Here is a 22861-nt window from a genome sequence, read left to right as displayed (position 1 = left end):
CTCTCTCCTCTCTCCCTTCCTCTCTGAAATCAATTAAAAAAATATATAAAAAAAAGAAATGTCGGAAGTTTTAGCTGAAGAAGAGAGTATTTATGATGTTATGATAGCTTTCGTTTTTTTCAAATATGATGCATTAGTCTTATTCTGTGTCATTCTGGAGAGCAAGATAATAAAAGACTGTCAGCTGCATAAATGTAAGAACAGATATTCACTACCAAACCTCAGCACATGAATTCTGCTCAATACAGTTTTTAATGAATGATTGAATGCAGGCATGCCAGATGAAAACTTATAAGGAGGCAGATTTTTGACTCAGCTTTATCTTCTAATAATTCAAGTTATTCTAAAATTAACTGGACTACCCTCGAAAGACAGTGAGATTCTCTATCACTATGCATGAAACAGGAGCTAAAAGACTGTTGTTAGGGATGTGGTAGAGAGGACTTGTTCATTAGGTAATGGTTAGATCACATAACCTCTGAGATCTCTGAAAACTCATACATTCCAGGTCTAATTCCAAGGGTCTCTATACATAGACTCGGAGAAGTATAAATAAGACTTATGATCTCAGAGAAATCTTCAAGAGCATGTGTTCAATGGCATGTTTATTAAACAAATGCTGATGACAGATTTTCACAACAGCAGCCAATGTTATTCCACTACATCCAATCTCCCTTAGGAAGAAAAAAAACGACAATCACAACATGGTTGATGGATTTGAATTATTTTTTCATGTTTTCTGGGGGGGCAAAACCAGTCTCCTCAGTTGTCTTCCTGTGTTTTCTCTTCAGGCTCATCTTGTTTCATTTTCTTCACCTCCTCTCTGGCTAAGTGTCCCCGGAACACTGCTTGAATTTTGACAGCAGCCAGCTCCTCTTTTTCCTTATCTTCATCAGGAGATTCCTGCATGGAAAGGAGAAAAAGAGACTGTAAACATCCTACACAGTATTTTTTTTTTAAGATTTTTAATTTTTAAATTTTATTTTTAAAAATATTTTTATTGATTTTCAGAGAGGGGGGAGGGGAGAGAGAGAGAGAAACAGTGATGTGAGAGTGGTACATGGATTGGCTGCCTCCTGCATGTCCCCTACGGGGGATCGAACCTTCTACCCAGGCACATGCCCTGACTGGGAATCAAACCGGCAAACTTTTGGTGCACAGGACAACTCCCAAGCAACTGAGCAACACCATCCAGGGCCCCATACAGTATTTTGATGCCATAAAAAAGAATGCATACAAAAAAATAGTGCATATGTTTAATCAATTTAGGGATGTAACAATCGAGATATGTTGCTTCCTGAGGGAATTTTATATAAATAAATAAATAAATAAATAAATAAATATATGTATATATATATATATGTATATATATATATATATATATATTGTCACGTTGTCTATGTACCAAATGGTAAATGCCCAAATAGCAGGCATTGTGTTTTGTCATTCTTTAATACGTCTGTATATTAAATCATCGTTGCCAACATTTTCCCTCCAAAATAGATCCTATTTAACAGTTTCCTGAGCAATAACATTTTTTGGGGGGAGGAGGGATAAGTAAGAATCCTTGAAGCATGGTAAAAATGTCAAGAAGAATAGCAAATGTGCTGTTTCAAAATAATCATGATTACATAAGATGAATTGAAGTGTTAATTTCTTAATTTCTCAATAACTAGCTAACGAAAAGCACACATTTAGAGTGTCAGAGAGAAACCTACTTAGTCCTATAATGTCAGCTTTAGTATGATTGATTTAACTTTTGTGGGTGTTTTTTGTTAATCCTCAACCGAGGATATTTTTCCATTGATTTTTAGGGAGAGTGGAAGAGAGAGGGAAAGACAGAGAGAAACATCAATGTGAGAGAAACACATTGATTGGTTGCCTCCTGCATGCACTCCGACCAGGGAAAGAGCCTGCAACCCAGGTACATGTCCTTGACGGGAATCGAGCCCAGGATCCTTTGGTCCGCAGGCTCTATCCACTGAGCCAAACTGGCTAGGGCTGGTTTAACTTTTGTATCTAGCTTTTGGTTTGTTTATTAAATTTAGGTGCAACTTACAGACAGTGAAATGCATAGATCTAAAGTGTATAATTCAATAGGTTTTAATATTTTAAATTATAAAAGTGATACATTTAAAAACTTATCCCTGGTAGTGAAAGTTTTCTCCCCTTTCCCAAATCCTACCCCTAAGAGGTGACTATTATTATGGGTTGAGTGTATATATTCTTCCAAAATTTATCAATAGACAAAGTATTCATATGGGTACATGTATGCCTTTTGTTTTAAAAATGAGCTTATGCTATTCACAATGTTCTGTTACTACTTTTTCCATCTAACAACATATCTTGGTTCTCTTCATCTATGTTATTATTCAGGATATAACTCTGCTCATTCTTTTTTCCGCATGACGCCATTGTATTACATTGTATTGGTGGCACTGATTTATTTACTCAGCCTCCTACTGACAGACTCTCCTCTCCCTCTATTACAATAATGAGGCAAAGCTAGCTCTTATTTCTGTTGTTGTTAATCCTCACTCCAGGATATTTTTTTCCATTGACTTTTAATGATGTGAGAGGGAGGGAGGAGGAGAGAGGGATGGAGGGGGAAAGAAGGAGGAAGAGAGAGAGATATTGATGTAAGACACACACATTGATTGGTTGCTTCCCACACATGCCCCCACCAGGGGCTGGGGATTGAACCTGCAACCCAGGTATGTGCCCCTGACCAGGAATTGAACCTGTGACCTTCAGTGCATAGGTGGACGCTCCAACCACTGAACCACACCAGCTAGGGCTCTTAAACTTTTAAATGCAAACAAAATGGTATAAAGTCCTCTGAGATGATGGCTCAATATGGGCAAGTAAATTATCCTGAGGTTGGAAATCAATGGGATCCCAGCTCAGACTCATGAAAAGCTGTGAAAGGGCACCTAGCGAAGAGGTAAGGAAACCAAACTCCCTTCTTTCCCTATCTCCCTCTGCGTCTTGTGCCAATGTTAGGCTAAGTTGCACTGATATAATTCTGGAATAATTTATAAAGGTTATAGGGAAAAGTTATGCCCTACTGGGCAGGAAGTAAGGTATTCCTTGAGGGGATATCTATTTTAGGTGTCAATTATTGGATAACCAACTGGGACATGAAAAGGAACTTAAAAGTTTGGCCTTCAGTATTGGGGAGAGTGAGCTCTTCTTTCTCACTAGGCATGGTCCTCTTGAGTCTGGACTATGAAAATTATAGACAGTGATATGCTGGTAAATGCTTAAAAACTGGCTCTCCAGAAAGAAAAAAAAAAAAGTCCTGATTCATTCCATTTGTCATGGTCTTAATATTCCTCCTATGGCTGATTTCAAGCTACCGAAGTGACATTACCAAGCACAGGGTTGTGGAGAGATGTACACTATCCTCTCCCGAAAGGTGAAAGCTGGCTCTAGCGCACCGGGGAATACAGCACTCATATAGGCATCTACCCAGGTCCCCTACTTAGATGTGGGCTGTCAGGCAGGAAGTCGTTTTTGTAGGGGGCAATGCATGGAAGGCAAGACACATTGCGTAAAGCCATTTCATTTGGTTGCATAATTCCCTCTGAGTTTCCTTTGTCATCTCGGAACCTTTGCCACTGTGTGGTGTAACATCATCACTGAGCGAAAAGCTCCCAAATTGGAAAGTGAATCTGAAGGGTCAAGCATGAGGCTGGTGAGTTCTGCCTGTTCTTCCCCTTGAGGAGATTTTTCCATCTGTTGATAATCTTGGGAAATAAGATTTTATTTTTAAAGGGAAGAATGAATTTTTCTTTATAAGAGGCATGACTAAAAATGATCCACCAGTTAGTTTATTACTGATGCTAGTTATCTAGAAAGCAAAATCACAATTTTAACATGGATGATAGACTAGATTCATATTTAGAGTATGATTATAAAATTGAGTCATATTCTTTCCAATAGTGCATGGAAAATTTAACTTACTAAGGGTGTGTCTGGTGTCTCCACTTTCTGAGACATTTCTTTCTCAGCTGCCTGAGACTTTTCTTTCTCAGCTGGTTCTTGCTCCTGGGAAGAGGGGAGAGGACCAAATAGGCAATATTTCAAAAAATAGTAGTCTTGGATCAAGCTGCTTAAAGGCAATGAAATATTACTTAAAATTGTTGAGAAGAAGTGGTAATTAAATACATACTGATTTTTAACAAGGAAAATGGGTGGAAAAAGAACAAATAAATGAAAACTCTCAAGGGACTATGCGTAAGTATTAAAGATGAAGGAATTGGTAAAAAATGTTTGCTTTTTTGGCTTCTGGAAAGCATTTGACATTGTTTTATATTCAAAACAAGCTATTGTCTTATACTAAAAGTTGATAAGATGCTGTAATGAATCCTGAACAGTATAAAGAGGTGCCAATGGTTTCTAAAAGAGAAACAAAATAAATGTCATTGTGTTGCATAGTGTGGAATCCAGTTGACTTTTTAATGAAGTTTGTTGTTGATTTAAATCTAAGTCAAAAGAGTAAGTTTTGTTGTGGGGGATGATTTAAATAGAAAAAGGGAAGCCAGCTCTGCCTGCTTTTACATGGTTATGGAATCTTTTTCCAAAATAGAGACATCGCTAATTCCCAGCTTATGGGAATAGTTTCCTTAATCCATAAAATAGAAAGGACAAATAGGCTAATCAAATAAAGTCTTTAGAATTCAAAAGAGAAGAAATAGCTGATATAGCACCAATATTTTAAAATTTTCAACATTTTCCTTTGATTCCAATAAAGCATGAACACAGAGAATCTAGTTAAATGGAAATAAACAGAACATTTATCTTATCTGGCAGGCACAAATGGATGGAAACTCACTTCTGAACTCATGGAATAGGTGACAGATATTTCCCCAGGAAATTCCCCAAATCTACTGTGGAACACCATCAAAACTTGAACTGTGTTAATTCCTTTTCATTCAAGTATGTGTGGGTGCTTTGTGGCTAATGGTTTATCACAGCTGTCTAGAGTAGTGCTTTCTCAGACTTTAATTTTACCTTTGGGGATCTTGTTAAAATTCAACTTCTGATTTGTAGACCTGTGGTAGGGTCCTAGACTGAATGAATTTCTACCAAGTTCTTAGTTGATGCCAATGATGCTGTGTTCCACACAGCTTTTCTCAACCAGTATTTCTTATCTGGCCCACAGAACACAGAATATTTTAAGTAGTTATTGTCTCAATTCTCTCCAAAATGATGCATTAACTATGGTGAAATGATGAAACATTCTTGATACAAAGGAAAGACATTGATTCCTTACATGAAATGTGTGCCTTCTAGTTAGGACTTAATTATTTTAAGGAACCTAGGTTGAGAAAGACTGGTTCTAAGAATGCTAGTAAAGAGAAGATAGGTTCAATCTCTGAACAGATTAGCTTTATACAGAAAATTCTATCTACCATTACCATCTTTAATTCTATTCAGCCTTTTGTAAAGTGCAATGACAATGAAATAATTGGACGAAGTGTTTTATTTTATGAAATATCATTCATTAATTCAACAATACTTATCATCTGCGACTGCTAAGCACTGAAGCCCAATAAAATTTGAATAAATGAGACTAATTATTCTATAACTTCGTTTACATTCTTCCTGTTGATCATCTTTAAATTTAAACTATGTATCTGGTATGATTCAGATACTTTAGAAAAGAATGTCTCATCAGAAAGAACATTACAATTAAGAAGCTTTAATAAGATATTTTGGATGCCTCTCACAATTTATATGAGTCTGGGGAGATCCCAATAATCTCTGCTTTGGAGACAGGGAAAAGAAATAACCAAATCCATTAGTTTCACAGGACCATACCTTGAATGCATGGTTGTTATAGAAGCGGTCATCCACCTTACTTCCCCATTCTGCTGGATCGAAGTTGGTTTCTAAATAATAAAAATATAATAATTTTGGATTTATTTTGAGTTCATTAAAGTAAATCTAAAGTAACACAAAATAAGCTTTTCAAATCACAGGTTCATTGATGCCAGTTGAAAGTCTTATTGCTGTTATACATAGCTTAGCACTGCAGATATAACCAGTGATCATTAAATATATGCTGATGAATTAAACATTAGATGAGCCATTGGGTATATTTAGAAAGGCAGTAAAAAACTGCCTTCACAAAATTTATAACAAAATGGGAAAGAGAGAGAGAAAACAAATGCCAATACTTAAATATAAGTATAGAAACTTATAAGCATGAATTAGTAAACACAGAAAAATGTATACAAATGCTAAATAGTAAGGAGGTTTGGAAAAGTGAAGGATGAGAACATTTTGTCTTTTACATCTCTGCTCATTGAAAGCTCCCTACCTCCCACCCCATATTTTTTCCTTGCAATTTATTTGTTGATGAAATTGGGTCATTTTCCTTTGGAGTTTTCCATAGTTTAAATAGTTTTTATTCCATTCCCATGATGCTTTTTAACAAGTTCCTCTGCCTTTGAACTTTCTATAGACTGCTAGTTAGATCTACAGTTCGATCTGATTCAGGTCTGATTGTTTTGGGCAAGAATATAGGTAGTGCAGTGTAATACTGTCAGGAGATACATAGTATCTGATTGTCTTTATAATTTTTATGGACCCATTGATGATGATTCCTTAGATAATTTCTTCAGGTGTTGCATAATGGCAGGGTTCTAATTTTATTATTACTTCATTTCTGAGGTACTCAATAAAAAACAACAACAACAAAAAAACACTTTTCCTCATCAATTATTTGGTTACCCTGAAATACAGTTCTTACTGAAAAGGTAAGTTAAAGGTTTTTTTTACTTTATTTACTAATTTTCACAATAATCAGTGGGTTCCTTAGGATTTTCTTAAGGAGCTTCTTTATTTTTATTTTTTTTACCATTATGAACTCATGAATATTTAACAAATTGGACGAATTTCAATTCATTACATTTATTATTCTTTTTAATCATCACCCAAGGATATTTTTCCATTGATTTTTGGAGAGTGGGAGAGGGAAAGACAGAGAGAAATATGTTTCTCTCACATCGATTGGTTGCCTCCTGCACAAGCCACAACCAGACCCGGGCTGGGGAGGAGCCTGCAACCAAGGTACATGTCCTAGACTGGAATTGAACCCAGGACCCTTCCGTCCGCAGGCCAACGCTCTATCCACTGAGCCAAACCGGCTAGAGCACATTTATTATTCTTATTGATGCTCCAGTTATCCAAAACTGTCCAGTAGGGGCTTATTTGGGTTCTTAGATGCTCTTGGGTCCTTTGGAAACAACTCTAGTAATCCTTGACAGATTCCTTATTTTCTGGGATGGCAAGATGTTCAGGCTCTTCTTCGTATTTCCTGCCCAGTTCAAGAAATTACCTCATTCTCCACGAAGCCTGTTTCCTGGGAAAAGGGTAGGTAGAGCCTATAGTGTCGGGGCCAGGTGTTTACTGGTACTGGGTTGGTCTTTGTTTTGAGGCCTTTTATGAAAATGTATGGAACTAAAAAAACACATTTTATATTTTATGTTTTTATTGATTTTAGAGAGAGGAAGGGAGAGGGAGAGAGAAATAGTAACATCAATAATGAGAGAGAATCATCGATCAGCTGCCTCCCGCATGCTCCCCACAGGGGATTGAGCCCACAACCCGGGCATGTGCCCTAACTGGGTATTGAACCATGACCTCCTGGTTCATAGGTCAACATGCTACTGAACCAAACTAGCCAGGGCACTTCTTTTATTTAAAAATAAAATAAAATGTATATATTATATAATAATTATATATATATATATATCATGAGGTCACACTGATACTTTTAAATTCAAATTTAGGATTACAGGATTTTATTTACTTTTTTATATACATAATACATTTATTTTTATATTTATACTAGAGGCCCGATGCACAAAATTCATGCAAGGGGCTCAGCCCGAGGCAATGGCGGCGGCTGCCTCAGCCCTCGCAGCCCCAGCTTCATCTGGAAGGTTATCCGGAAGGATATCTGATCTAATTAGCATATTACTCTTTTATTATTATAGATAACTTTATTTTTATGTTTTATATTTTGCATTTTCAATTCAAATTTAGGATTACAGGATCTTATCAACTTTATATTTGTAAATCATTTTTCTTACATTAAAAATCTTATTCCTAATTACAGTAGGAGTTACTTATTTGCTATGTCCTACAATTGTAAAAAATAATTATGGGATAACTATATTATAATATTAATAATTGAGTTCGAAATCATAAATGTTAACATAGTTACAAAATAGAATAAAATTTAAAAATTGTTAATTTCTAAAATTTAGAAGCAAAGTTCAACAGACAAACCTAACTAGTATTGAATGGATAGCATTCAATACTAATTTCTAAAATTTAGAAGCAAAGTTCAACAGACAAACCTAACTAGTATTGAATGGATAGCATAACCACACAGATACAATTATTTTCAGTGACTTTATGACGCAACTAGGACCCAGAATTTAGTAATTCTTTTAGTAATTGCTATGTCCTACAATTGTAAAAAATAATTATGGGATAACTATATTATAATATTAATAATTGAGTTCGAAATCATAAATGTTAACATAGTTACAAAATAGAATAAAATTTAAAAATTGAATTACTAAAATTAATTACTAAAAATTATTTAAGAGAATTACTAAAAATAATTTAAGATATGTTAAAATTCATTTTGTTTTAAGGCTATAGCCATCAGGGATGTACAAATTATCTACATAATAAAAACCCAGTGGTCGTTACAGCGTTACGACCAGTCACCAGGATGTGAAGTGATGCTGCATCTGGCGGTGCCGGCGGGACTTGATGCTGGGTCCCACAGCACACTGGGTCTGGGTCTTGCGCGATTTTGCACACTGGGTCCTAGTTGCGTCATAAAGTCACTGAAAATAATTTGTATCTGTGTGGTTATGCTATCCATTCAATACTAGTTAGGTTTGTCTGTTGCACTTTGCTTCTAAATTTTAGAAATTAACAATTTTTAAATTTTATTCTATTTTGTAACTATGTTAACATTTATGATTTCGAACTCAAAATATATACAGAGAACTCTAGTTTCTATCTTGTTCCCACCACTCTGTTCCTTCTCTCTTTAGAGGTAAATGTCATTTTAAAAGATTTAAAATATAAATGAACAGTTATGTATTCATATCAACACTCCTTTATTAGATAATGGCATACTACACATACTTTTTGCAGCTTACTTTTTTCACTTAATATATCTTGAAGATCACTCCATAGCAACATATAGAGATCTTCCTCGTTTTTTCAAGCTGTATATTATCCTATTGTGTAGATGTACTCTAGTTTATTCAATAAATACCTATTATGGGTATTTGGGTTGCTTCCTCAAATAACAATGCAATGACAAGTAAAGAAGTGGAATTTCCCCTCCTTGGGATTGTATCAAACTGGAATTGGCAAACTTTTAGCTTTTTGCCAATCTGATGAGTAGGTCCTGGTGGTGGGGTGGTGGTACCGCAGTATAGTTTTGATATGGGCCTCTATTATTATGGGTTAATTTAAGTAGGTCTTTATATGTTAAGGGCCATTTGCATTTATTTTTTAAAATATTTTTTAATAGATTTAAGAGAATGAGATGCAGAGAGTAACATCCATTGGCTGTCTCCTGCATGCCCCCTACTGGCATGTGACTGGAATGGGAATCAAACCAGTGGCCTCTTGGTGCATGGGATGGTACTCAACAGAGCCAAACTGGCCAGGGCCATTTGCATTTATTTTTGTATAAACTCATATCACTTGCCCATTTTTTTTATATAGCATTGTTGGGCTTTTTTCTCACTGTTTTTACAAGCTGTTTATTTATTAGGTTGATAAACCAGTTGAGATATAAATTGCAAACATTTTTTTCTCAGTTTGTCATTGTAGTTTTATTTTCCTTACGGCATTTTTTGTCATGTAATATTGTCAATTTTATCTCCATCTTTTCCCTAATTGCTCTCGGATTTTTAAGTAATTATAGCAACTTGGTTAGCAGTCCCCTCCCCCTCCTTTATGTTATAGAGAAAATTTATCCACATTTTCTTCTAGTATTTGTAGGTTTCATTTAAAAATATTTAAATATTTGATCAATTTGGAACTTATCCTGGTGTATCATGTAAGGAATAGATCAAATTTTAACTTTTTCCATCTTTATTATATCATTATTATATCACCTTTTGTCTAGTGATTTTAAGATGCCACTTATTTAATTTACTAACATACTTCCTGTCACAAAAATAAAAATTAAGACTAGTAATTACCTATGAGGAATGCTGGTAAGGAAATTCTTGCACTGTGTGAGAGACTGGCTTAGAGGACTTTATTCTTCCCACTTGGAGAGACTAAATCCTAATACTTGTATCAGTTAGAAAACTCAGCTTTGGTTACATGAGTGAGAATGGGTATGATGCTTAAAACTTTTTCAAAATTTTCAAATAGTCTTACCCATTTTTATTTGAGTTAGTATTCTGAGACCATTACTCTGAATCACCAATTGCTTTAATTATCATGATCCAGTAACAATGACTCAAATGTTTTGTAATAGGATGTTTTCAAGGTCTAAATTTAAATAAATGACTAAAGACATTTTACTCATTAATTTATAAAATAAAGTTATAACAACAAAATTAATGTTTGCTACCCTAAAGGATTTCTCTCCCTAGCTTTTTTAGTGGCACTTAAGTTTCAGATTGTGCAACAAATATTCAGTGACTGGATATGGAAAAGGTCAGCAACATTCAGGAAACTGGCAGAGATGTTGAGCTCTGCCAGGGTACAGCAAAGAAGACAGGGGAGGAGAGCTATGCAGTGTGTATGGGAGTTGTTTCAATTCAAGCCTTGTGTTTCCTCCTTCTAAAAAGATTTAAAATTGAATGTTTATTTATTTGTGGTTTCTCTGGGCACCTTTACCACCCTGTTGGAATACTGTAATCAAAAGTAATGATAATAGCTTATATTAAAACCGTGGCTCTAGTTACACGTTTTATGTAGACAATTATAGCTGTAATAATCCCCATTTTGACCATTAGGTAGGGTCTTGATAGTCATGAACCTTCAAGGCGGGGAATCTGGAAATTTCATTTATGAAAGTGAAGAAGTTGCTTTGGCTCTCAACTAGAGAGTCAGGTTAGCCTGAATCTTAGTCTCTGAGCAGGATGGAACCTTGGGAGAATGGAAGTTCACTTTTCAAAGCACTTTTTCTCCGTGCCTTTATTATAAGACAGTTTCAGATCCCTCAGCAAATACCAGTTTATATAATCTAAGGCGTGTAGGATTATTTTTTTTTTTTACCATACTTATAATACCTTCAAGTAAAAAGAGCAAAAATGTAAAGAAAAGCACAAACTCTCCTCCCGGTGAGAACAGATAGTCCACTGCCTTGGGTGTATGGGAACAGCCTGCTGGGAAATGGTGAGCTATCCTAAATGACCTCGTGGGGTCACCTTCCACCCAGTGTGTAACCAAGAAGGTCTGGGTAATAACTGGTCATCTTCAATAACGTGAAATAATGTGATTTGAGAGAACCTGCCAAAAAGGCGTATGTTGTTTCAAACACCAAGAACTGCGATGAAGCTACAAGGCTTCCTGAGGAATAGGGATGGTCTTAAGCAAGTTTCACCATAAACAAGTCTCTCTCTCTCTTTTTTTTTAAATGCCTATTTTTTTTTAAAGCTTACTCTCTCTCTTCTCTAGAAGACTCTCAAAATATGCTGCTGCAAAAGATGGTATATTGTCCGGTTGCTGCCTCAGAATCTCACGTGTCAGCCCTTCAAGAAGATTCCCAAATCCTTGTGGAATTCGGTAGTGGGTGTTGGAGAATGGAATCGACATCTTCTTGGAAGGAACTGCCTATGGTACCTGGAGATTCATCAAAGAGTACTGTCTTTAAATCTGATTATACTTATATAATCACAACTATGGCAACAAATTATTTCTGATTACCAAACTTCCTGGCCTTCAGTATTTCCCCCCAACACAAACCAAGTCCATCCATTTGCTCTGAAGAGTTTTGAATTCGTCATTAACAATGCATCGTTATTAATTAGAATATTACAAATACAGATTTAATAGATCGTTATTTTCATTACAAAAAAATCACAGATTTTCACTATAATACTAAGTACTTTTTCTTTCTATTTAAAAGGTCAGAGTAAGTTTTGCCATCTCACAGGAACTTAGAGAGAATGGTTGCTAAAACTTCACCATAAATTGCCGAAAAGACCCTGTTTAGGGTCTAAAAAAAAAATTGTTTAAAAAGTCAGACCAGGTCCTGGTTCTAGAAATTATTCTAATTTGTTAAATGAGTACGTTTCACACTTAAGTCTTTCCCTGGAATGGGGCGGGCGGTCAAGGATTTTGCAATCCCAGCCTCCCAAGGTCTGGGATTCTTATATTTTCTGGTTTTCTCTCTCGACCAGGTCCTGTCTTCCCGTCTAGGAATCCAAGGGCTGGGTTAAGGACAGCTGTCCACCCGCGCGGCCTGGGCGACGGAGTCTGCAAAATCCGCTCAGGCCCGGCCTGTTGTGACGGTTAACGCCGGGTAAGGCCGGAGCTGGGGCGGGGGTCTCCGTGGGGGACTGGACGGTTTCACGAGGCCCGATCGGTGGAGGTTTCTTTCACCCCCTTTTTCGAAGGACCCGGAGATGAGGTATGGAATCCTTTGAGGCTGCCAAACGGACTGGTGAGGCCCTGACCCGATCTGAGTGCCCCTAAGCCCGATCCGAGGAGCGGAGGGCGGTGGGCGGGGGCCGCACGTCGAGGACCCGGGACTTCACAACGGCTGCCGGCCTCCCGTCTGCCCGGGTTCCCGGAATGTGTCGGGGATCCGGAGAGAATACGAGAGGCGAAGGGAGAGGGCGAGGTCTCGGTTTTCGAGAGGAACTGGGGTAAACCGCCTCACCTCTTGGTTCTCCCAGAGCTGGTGCCGGTGGTTCCAGTTGTTTGTTCTCGTTGCTGAGGAACCGTTTTTTTTTTTTTTTACTCCACTACGGCGGCCGAGAAGGGACGAGGGGCGTCCTCTCGGGCGGCCGCAGACGGCTTCGCGGACGGCACGGCCCGGAAGGGTGGGGGTCAGATGGCCCCGCCCACGGCCACGCCCACTCCAGGTCCCGCCCGTCACAGACCCCGCCCCCGCCTGGCTCGGGGTTGCGTGGCCCGCGCGAGGAGACGGAACTTAGCGAGCATGGTGGCCCTGGGGGTTGCCGTGGGGCTGTTGCTGCCATTAGTCCTGCGGGCCCACATGCGTGCAGGTGAGGTGGCCTGGCTGGGCCCGACCCCGCCCGTCAGCGGACGCGGGCTCCGACCTCCCGCGTGCTCGCAGGCAGGACCCCCACCCGCAACCCCTCTCAAGGGCCGGGAAGGGGGGGTCTCCAAGCCAGGCCTGGACTGCTAGTTCCGCTGGGCTATATAGCTCCTGCCCTTCCGCTTCCTCCATCCCGTCCAGCGCGTAGGGCAGATGGAGAGTTGGGTTTATCTGAGTGGGGTGGCCCACGGGGTCTTTGAATAACTGCTAGGGAGCTCGAATTGGGGGTGGGGGGAGGGGGCGGGGAGAGGAAGCAAGTTATTATATTTGGAAACAGGTGCCCAGAGTCATGCAAACCATTTCAGTGCAGACCTCTCAGTGGAACCCGAGGGAGGGTTTGCTTTAGGCCAGGAATTAAATGTTACTAGTTGGAGTGGCGATGGGGCTGTGAAGTACCACTCCCTCACTGGCTCAGAATATTTAAGGCCCAGCTTTGGTTTCTGGAGCAGCTTGCAGATACTGGTGGGGGATAATATGCGCGGCATTGGGGAGGAGGGCGACTCCCTGACTATTGTCCAAGTCAGACCCTGCCATTTGAACACACAAGGCTGGACACTGGGCCACAACTGTGGAAACACCAGGTCTGTCTGCTTGTGCGAAGTGAAAGCGATAATGCTGGACCTGTTTTTCTCCCTTCAAACACTCAACTAGTGGGCCACAGAGACCCCTGTCGAGAAATGAAAGTTGAGGTGGGAGAATGGAGTGCAGAAAATGACCGCTGCTCTTCCTAAGAACCCAATAAGTCACCCGATTCAGACAAGCTGCAGCCCATAGGTGCTTTTTCCTGGGTTCAACCAACGTGTAAGCTAACCTTTATCTCTCTCAGCCTCGCACAGTGGCCTCTGCATCTAGCATATGATGTGGAAAGAAGGTAAAGAGGAGAGTGGGGCCATTATTCTATCCGTTTTCTCTGTTAAAGGCTGCTAACTTGGATATCTGTATTTTATCTCTGCCTTGAGGTCATGTCATTACATCATCTTCATTACCACGGACTCTTTTTCGTTGATTGATACTCTTGACTTTTCCTTCTTCATTTGGTTGCACATCCTGAACTCTTTCCTTCAAATCATTTCCCTGTGTTCATATTTATCACGTAATATTTGAGATGTACAAAAATATATGTCACCATGAAACAATAAAATGAGCACCCATGGGTGCTCAGCCCAACTTAAGAGCTAGAATGCTGCCAGTTTTATTGAGATTCCCTGGGTGTTCCTCCCACGTGCACCCACCAGTTCCTCACTGTCCTAATTTCTTCAGTCTACTTTTTTTTATAATCCTCACCCGAGGATATTTTTTCCATTGATTTTCAGACAGAGTGGAAGGGATGGAGGAGGGGTGGAGAGAGAGAAAGAGAAAAATCTACGTGAGAAAGTCAAATGGAGTGGCTCTGGGAATCGAACCCGAGACCCTTCAATCCGTGGGCCGATGCTCTAACTACTGAGGAAAACTGGCCAGGGCTCAGTCTACTTTTAATGATGGTCTCTTCCCCAGAACACTGATTCCTGTGTGTGTGTTGTTTTTTTAAATCTAATATCCAAATGAAGGAAAAATTGAAAACCTAAAAAAAAAAAAAAAAATTAAAATCTTAGGCCTACGTTTCTTGTCTGACCAACACTGACCAGTCCTGCCTCCTTCCTTAGCCTCCTGTTCTGTTCATTGCTCCATCCCTTTGAAGTGTTCCACTGGTCACTCAGTTTGGAACGTAAGCTTTAGAAGGACAGGGAATATGACCTTTGATTTACCACCAGCTTCGAACTGTGGCCGAGTGGAAGTTGTAGTAACATTGGAATCAAGTGGCTTGATTTCTAGTCCTGTCATAAACTACCTGTGCGATTTGGGGCCAAAGAAAATGTCTGCAGTGTGTTTAGCACAGTACCTGCCACAAGTAAGTGAATTCATAGAGTGTAAGCTTCCTGCTGGCAAGGATTTTGTCCTTCTCCCCCCTCCCACCCCCCCACTGTTATATCCTCCATGCTTAAATGGTGCCTAGCACATAGTAGGCATCAATAAATACTTGTTGAGTTCAAGAATTAATATGCCAGCTATATTTTTAAATTACCTAATCTACTTGGGTCTCCGTCTGGTCAGTAAATACCATGATTATAAACTCTGGGTGTGAAAGATCTTTCTACCTCTAAAATTCTTTTTATTTTTATTGATTTCAGAGAGGAAGGGAGAGGGAGAGAGAGAGAGAGAAAACATCAATAATGAGAGAGAATCATTGATCGGCTGTCATCTGCACGCCCCCCCACTGGAGATCGAAATCGCTATCGGGGCATGTGCCCTGACTGGGAATCGAGCTGTGACCTCCTGGTTCATAGGTCAATGCTCAACCACTGAGCCATGCCAGCCGGGCTACCTCTAACATTCTTTAACTCAGACTAGCGTCATGCACAAAGAGGTTGATTGCGTGCGTGTTGGAGAAGACAGACTGATTTGCAAAGGTGTTTCCTTCAGCCTCAGATGGCGGCTGCACACGTCTGGAGCCCTCCATTTGCACCCGTTCATATGCCGGATTCCTCACTCCATCCCTTCACCTCCACCCCCTCTCGCCTTAGCTTTTAGACCTTTAGTTTTCAGTTTTGTTCCATAAGAAGCACCTACCCAAGACAGGGCCCTCCCACACACGTGCCTCTCGCCTCCCCTCCCGCAGGCTGCCGCTGTGCTTATGCAATTCCCCTTGGGTGCAGGAGTCAGTCTCTCAGAGCTCTTTGCTCCGGGAAGCCACGCAGCTCCAGCCCAGTGGGCCTTCTGCAGGAGCTTTGATTGTCATGTAGGCTTCGTGATGGAACGAACTCATCAGAGAGAGCTGAGGACGTTTAGGGACGGGTTCTTACTCGAAGTGCGGGACAAATAGGCCACCGAGTCTGTGGAGGAGGCCCCATTAGCTGTGCTGCTCCTTAAAGGATCGCCTGAGGGGCCATCATCGTATGTAGCTTCCAGGGAGGAAAATGTCAACCTTGTTAGGTCTGATTCTCTTGCCTGCCTATCATTTTTGTTGAAAACCTTTAAAAAATTTTTTTTAATAGTGTTAATTATTTTCTTCTAGGGATTTTTTGGGGGTCTGTTTTATTGAGACAAAGATGTAAGTTTTTTTTCCCCCCTTTTAAGTTTTGATGAGGAGCTCGCTGAGATAATGTGGATAGATGCTTGTTACTAATGAAATACTTCTATATAGGCTGGGTGTTAAAAATAGGAATGATCTTGTTAGAGTGAGTTCCTGTTCGGTCTTGTTAGTGACTCTAGAATAGAATCCACAGTTTCGAGTGCTCTTTCTCTTGCTCCTTGTGCATAATTTAGCTTGTGAGATGGGTAAAATGGTGACAAAAGACCTCTGTGAGGACACTGTGACCTTCTAACTCTCACGGACTTTATTTTTTTGCATCTTCATTGATCTGAGTTTACCTTCAAAGGAAGCAGATTTGTCGCAGATATTCATAAATGCTTCTTTAGCATTCTCCGTGGGTTGTCAGAAAGCCATAATAAGGGGAATTATTTGAGGGAAATTCACACTTGGTAGGGTGGAAAGGGGGGAAAGATTAGAGAGGGCTGTGTTGGAGAGAGGCAGGCTTCTTCATTCCCTGCTCCTCGGGCGTGGGAATGGGAATGGAAAGTAGAGGAAGGAAGAGGTTTCTTCTCATAAACACCATCTGTGGGGTGCATGAAAGGAGCATCTTAATGATTTGGGAGGAGAGAGCCAAGCAGTAGGGCCAGGCCTGAGAGCAAAGGCAGGCCAGAGCTCTGAAGGGGACAATGCCTGTAGGACACTGGTTGCCCTAGGCCAGTGGTCGGCAAACTCATGAGTCAACAGAGCCACATACCAACAGTACAACGATTGAAATTTCTGTTGAGAGCCAAATTTTTTAAACTTAAACTTCTTCTCACGCCACTTCTTCAAAATAGACTCGCCCAGGCCGTGGTATTTTGTGGAAGAGCCACACTCCAAGGGGCCAAAGAGCCGCATGTGGCTCGCGAGCTGCAGTTTGCCGACCACGGCCCTCGGCTCCTGGAGTTTCCCTTATTGGTCTTGTCCTGTGATGTCTCTTGTTGGAAACTGTTCTTGTTATGCTGCTTACCTCATTAGGAGGAATAAGATCTAGTTTTGGAAGATTGAAAGTACTGGGTAGATTCAAATTCCCTTGTATAAAGACCGTATGTTCCTTGCTCTTTAACCAGACTCAGGCAGCGATGAGTCTTCCCGGTGATGCTCTTCCGTTTGCTGAATTTTCTAGGTGCTGGTTTTCGATTTGCGTCATACATCAGTGACTACATGGTGCTACAGAAGGAGCCTGCAGGGGCAGTGATTTGGGGCTATGGCATATCTGAAGCCACAGTGACAGTGACTCTTTGTCGAGAGCAGGAAACCATCATGAAGAAAGTGACTCATGTGACAGGTACGGCAGCCCCCATTCTCTGTGTAGCGTTTGTCTTCTTCTGCCACCTGCTGGATTATCTGAAAATGAAAGCTTACTCTCCCTCTCCCGTTATTCACCCGTCTATCCATCCACCCATCCACCCATCCACCCATCCACCCATCCACCCATCCATCCATCCACCCATCCACCCATCCACCCATCCACCCATCCACCCATCCATCTATCCATCCATCCACCCATCCATTCATCCGTCCATCCATCCATCCACCCATCCACCCATCCATCCATCCATCCATCCATCCATCCATCCATCCATCCATCCATAAAGGCTATTTACCGTGTGCTAGGCACTGAGCATACAAATTAAGACTAAAAGTGCCTGTCCTCAGGAGCTCATGGAATAATGGGAACAGACACTGAGTTACATGGTGCAGTGCGATAACTGCTGTCCTGAAGGCATATATGGGGTGTCATGGGATACGGAAGAGAAACATCTACCTCAGATTGGACCGTAAGGGAAGGTTTACATAGAAGGTGGCGTTTGAACGGAATCACATAGAAAGGAGAGGCAGCATGGAGGAGTGGTTAGAACCCAGGCTCTGAAATTCACTCTCTGGACTCGGGTCCTGGCTCTGTCTCTTCATGGCTGTATCACCTTGGACATGTTATTTAATATCTCTTGTGTCACAATTCATTTATTTGTAAAGCGAGATAATAGTATTTGAGATCATGTGGGTTTTAAATGAATTAGCACATATGAAGTACTTAGAACAGTGCCTGGCACACGATAAGTGCTGAATACATGTTTGCTGTTATTATAGATATTATTGTTATTTAAGTCAATCACTCCAGTATTTACTGAGTGACTACTATGTGGCAGATACGGTGTTAGGTACTGGTTACACAGTATGAGCGAAACATGTGGTCTCTCCCCTCATGAAGCTAATAGGTTAGGCAAGGAGACAGAAAAATAATAGCAATTACTGGGAAGTGTGGGAAGTGCCACAGTGGGGAAGTACCGGGTGCTGTGGGAGTGCTGAGTAGGGGATACTTAACTTAGTCTAAGGTTTATCTTGAAAGATAAGTAGGGCAAACCAGGCAGGGGGACTCTCCTGGCAAAGGCATGGAGGCGCTCGTGAGCTTGGGTCATTGGAGAAATGGCTAATTGAGGTTTGCCTGGAACACTGGGGTACGTGACTGGTGTTGGTTGACAGGAGACAAGTTTGGATGTATAAGGAAGCTTGTTTGTCATTGTTAAGAAGTATTGGATGGGTGGGTTTTAAGCCCAGAATAACACAATCAGATTCGTGTATTAGAAAGATTACCCTGGCAGCACTGTGGAAGATGGATTGGAGGTCGAGCAGACTAGAAGTGGTGGGACCTGTTAGCCGGCTATTGTGATGTTCAAGGACTAGACAGGGAAGGTTTGACCCAAGGTAGTTGCTGTGAGGATGGTCAAGACGTTGAGAATTAGCAGCCTTACAAAGGAGCCTCTGTCTAAAAGAGAGAAAGATGGTGGTGGTGGGCGGAGATCTGTTTGCTAGGCTTTCCACAGCTGCTTGGTAGAGAGCGAAGGTATTTTTTAGTTTGTGTAGATCCACAAGCCTATTTCAATAGCATCTTGCATTGTCCTGCCCTATGAGGTAAAATGAATAAAATGTTATTTGGAATAAAGAAGGTAGATATGTAGGAAATTCCACGGGGCAGAAAGAAGATGTTTCTCAAAGGAGACACTGCAGGGTTTAAGGGTTGACGTCTATTTAAATATCAATGAGGACTCTGGGGTTTTTCAGCCAGACAGCCTCAGTTTGCCACTGTCTATCTCTGTTAATATACAACTTATTACCTGTATTCCCTAGGTGCCCACAGCAAAGTGGAATTTAATAACATAAAGGTTTTTGTCTGGCAGACTGACACTACAGCATTGGGAAAATTAAAACCTGATGGACGGTTGGGAATATAGTCAGGTACTGGGCCTATTCAAATTGTCAAATGATGCATAGTAATTCAGACACAGGAATAAAATAGGGGACATTAGCATATATCCTCTCACTCTGACACACATGGGGATGCATATGTGGATGATAAAATGAGGGTGTGTCTGCAAACAGATATATTGTCTCTAACTTAGAAACGAAAAAGTTCCTGGTTGCAGTGTTAGCATGCATACTAGTTTTCTATGCTACATAATAAATTATCACAGACTTAGATGCTTAAAACAACATACCTTTGCTATCTCACAACTTCTGTAGATCTGAGGCCTGGCTGTTATTTAGCTGGGTGCTCTTCTCAGGGTCTCACAAGCTGAAATCCAGGCATCAGTGGGCTGTGTTCTCATCCAGAGGCTCAACTGGGGAATGAGCCTCTTCCAAGCTCTCCAGGCTGCTGGCAGATTCATTTCCTTGTGCCTGTAGGATTCATGGCTACATCTTGGTTCCTTTCACCTCTGACCTCTAGATACTCTTTTTTTTGTTGTTAATCCTCACCCAAGGATAATTTTCCCATTGATTTTTTTTTCTTTAGAGATAGTGGAAGGGAAGGAGAGAGGAAGAGAGAGAGAGAGAGAGAGAGAGAGAGAGAGAGAGAGAGAGAGAGAGAGAGAGAGAAACATCGATGTGAGAGAGACACATCAATTGGTTGCCTCCTACTGGGCCCCAATGAGGGCCAGGGCTTGAACCTGCAACCCAGGTACATGCCCTTGACTGGGATTAGAACCTGTGACCCTTTGGCTCATGGGCCAATGCTCTAACCATTGAACCATACTATACAGGGCTCTAGATACTCTTCCAGGGCTCACCTTATCAGGTCAGGTCCACTCAGGATAATCACCCTTTTTATTAAAGTCAACTGATTAAGGACTTTAATTACATCTATAAAAACCCTTTATGCTTTCCATGTAATGTAACCTAATCATGAGAATGACATCTCATCCCCTTTGCCATTTTCTGTTGGTTGGAAGCAAATCACACATTCTGCCTGCACTTAGGGGGAGAGGATTATACAAGGGTGTGCCTTATAGGGGGGGTCATCTCAGGGGGTGTCTGCCATAGCATACTACAGCTTAAATAACTTGCATAAACAGTTTTATTGACAAACAAGTACTTAGGTTTTTTTGTGTGTGTTGTTTTTAACATTTATATTTGGTGGTGGTGGAGGACTTTATACAGAATAAATGCAGGTAGGAAAGGGGCTGGTAAAGCTTCCTTTACCTCCAAGTCACTTCCACAAATCTTGAAAGTGATTTGGCAGCTGGTGAAGCGCCAGGATTCGGTGTGGGAAGTGAACAGGGTGGTTTCTTCCAGCTCCAGGTGTTTCCTTGTGGGAAGGGAAAGGTTGTGGATCGTTTTCCTTTTTCTGTTCTTGACTTCTGAGATTTGGCACAACAACCTGAAAAATAATTAACATCTGATGTGAATAGCAAGAAGAAAAAAAGAAAGCACGTCATGACTAATCATGTCTCCAGACAAATTGTTTTAGTTTTTTGTTTTTTTCCCCCCCTTTGATTGTTTATTCTTCCCATGTTTAGATGGGGGCTGGTCGGGGAGATGCAGAGGAAATGGAGAGAGAGTGTTCTTTACCTGTGTCTTTTGCTGGAATGTGGAGAGAAAATAGAACAGCAAATAGGCCAGCAGATATGCTGTCAGACATGGAAACACAAAGCCCAGTCAGTTTGCAAGGCTTTCTTGTTGGTGTCACAGCGGAGGGGGGGGCGGTGGGTGGGTGGAGAAGGTTGTCATTTACAGGATGGAGTGCCTGGCACACTCTAAGTAGCTGTGTTACAAAGGAAGGAGATGAAACTTCCTAGATGAGAGAAGAAAGATCTGAGGAAGCAGAGATTTGAATGTGATGAACATCTACAGAAACCTGCAAATGGATTGGGAAAAGAGGTGACAAGATGGCAAGTAATTAGGTCCCAGAAGAAGGAGCCAGAGCAACTGTTGCTCAGAAAGCCTCCCGGGATTTGCAGGAAGTCAGCTGGACAGTGAACGTTAAGTCTTTGTGGCCGGTGACTCAGTTTTATTATTTGGACTCAACCTATTTGGATCACACAGTTTCTAAAAACTACAACTGGACTTCATCATCCTGTGATGAGCTTCACTTGAACTAGTCCTAGCCTAACAGGCCAAGGACTAATCACTTCTCCTGTGAAACAAGGTGGCTTCTGCCTTGATAATCCCACCCTTGCCTTTGATCTGAGAAACAGTCTACACAGTGGCTGCTCTCCTGTGTATATACTTACCTGGGAGTAAATCCTCATTGTTTTATTTTTTAAATACATGTTTATTGCTTTCAGACAGGAAGGGAGAGAGAGAGAGATAGAAACATCAATGGTGAATCATTGATCAGCTGCCTCCTGCACACCCCACACTAGGGATCGAGCCTGCAACCCGAGCATGTGCCCTGACGGAGAATTGAACCATGACCTCCTGGTTCATAGGTCACTGCTCAACCACTGAGCCAGCTGGGCAGTCCTCGTTGTTTTAAATGGATTGTTTCTGAGTTACTTCGACCATTAGTAACCTCTCTGTAGTAGATCCGATTTCCCCTGCCATGCCTGGCAGTTAACTTAACACTCATTACTGTATCAGCGTTCATTTTTCGGTCGAGTGGGAGAGGGTAAAAGCTAGAAACTAAAAGAACTTGAGGGCTAGAACAGAAGGAAGTTCTCCGAGGTCTCCAAGTCAGCTGAGAGGTTTCCTCAGACCAGTGCTTAGGAATAAGGCTCAGGCCTTAGTTGTAGTTCTCTTCCCTCCTGCAGGGGGCGCTCTTCCTCTGGCTATAGTGGAATGGTATTGTCCTGATGTTTTGCCCCCTTCCCTTATGAATGCTGGGCAGCAAAACTTGCAGAAACTCTGGTGAAGGCTGTCCTCTTCACCAGCCATATTGCCTGAATTGAGGTGGAGGGAAGATCAAGTTAACAGCAGTGGCGAGGAATGGATTGTCTAGTCGTAGAAGGCTAACCGACAGTCCTGTCCTCCGTGTTCGGGGGGTTGACTTTATCATTATAAACGAGTAAAGCTGGTGGCAGCAGGACAGAGCTCCAGTGAGCTATGTCAGTGCAGGGAGCCTGGAAAGACCTTGGCAAGACTGCAGCTGGGACAGATTGGCGTGTCTGCCTGCTCGGAAGTGTGAGCCATACGGAGCGCGTGCACCTGTGTGACACAGTCTGTACCCGCTGCCCACT

At 41.1% G+C, this 22861-nt stretch overlaps 2 protein-coding genes across 6 annotated transcripts in view; one reads left to right on the top strand and one right to left on the bottom strand.

Annotated features, from left to right (window-relative positions):
* Positions 1–588: 588 nt before the first annotated feature.
* Positions 589–13008, bottom strand: SPA17 (sperm autoantigenic protein 17). Its single transcript, XM_008142582.3, has 5 exons — positions 12896–13008; positions 11673–11853; positions 5827–5897; positions 3967–4050; positions 589–903 (listed from the first exon to the last, which is right to left on the bottom strand). Exons 2-5 carry the CDS (start codon positions 11824–11826, stop codon positions 763–765), a joined length of 450 nt encoding a protein of 149 aa, XP_008140804.1. The 5' UTR covers positions 11827–11853; positions 12896–13008; the 3' UTR covers positions 589–762.
* Positions 12596–22861, top strand: part of SIAE (sialic acid acetylesterase) — a 42576-nt gene continuing 32310 nt past the window's right edge. For 3 of the 5 annotated variants that reach the window (XM_054712777.1, XM_054712776.1, XM_008142583.3), the window contains exons 1-2: positions 13169–13244; positions 17533–17694. In XM_054712777.1, coding sequence (XP_054568752.1) covers positions 13178–13244; positions 17533–17694 — 229 coding nt within the window. In that variant the 5' untranslated portion in view covers positions 13169–13177. Of the gene's footprint in view, positions 12644–13168; positions 13245–17532; positions 17695–22861 lie in introns of those variants that run through there. The other 2 variants (XM_054712774.1, XM_054712775.1) reach the window with 2 other exon arrangements.

Source organism: Eptesicus fuscus, chromosome 23, assembly GCF_027574615.1.
Source record: "Eptesicus fuscus isolate TK198812 chromosome 23, DD_ASM_mEF_20220401, whole genome shotgun sequence".
NCBI lineage: Eukaryota > Metazoa > Chordata > Mammalia > Chiroptera > Vespertilionidae > Eptesicus > Eptesicus fuscus.
This window is presented reverse-complemented; position numbering and strand designations above follow the sequence as displayed.

What these genes read in the sequence shown, in the direction of transcription:
- SPA17 (XM_008142582.3), bottom strand. Translation starts at nt 11,826, where the DNA reads ATGTCGATTCCATTCTCCAACACCCACTACCGAATTCCACAAGGATTT. An exon ending in TCTTCTAGAGAAGAGAGAGA is followed by an intron (nt 5,898 to 11,672) that starts GTAAGCTTTAAA and finishes TTTATTATTTAG; the next exon opens with AAACCAACTTCGATCCAGCA. An exon ending in ATAACAACCATGCATTCAAG is followed by an intron (nt 4,051 to 5,826) that starts GTATGGTCCTGT and finishes CCCTCTTCCCAG; the next exon opens with GAGCAAGAACCAGCTGAGAA.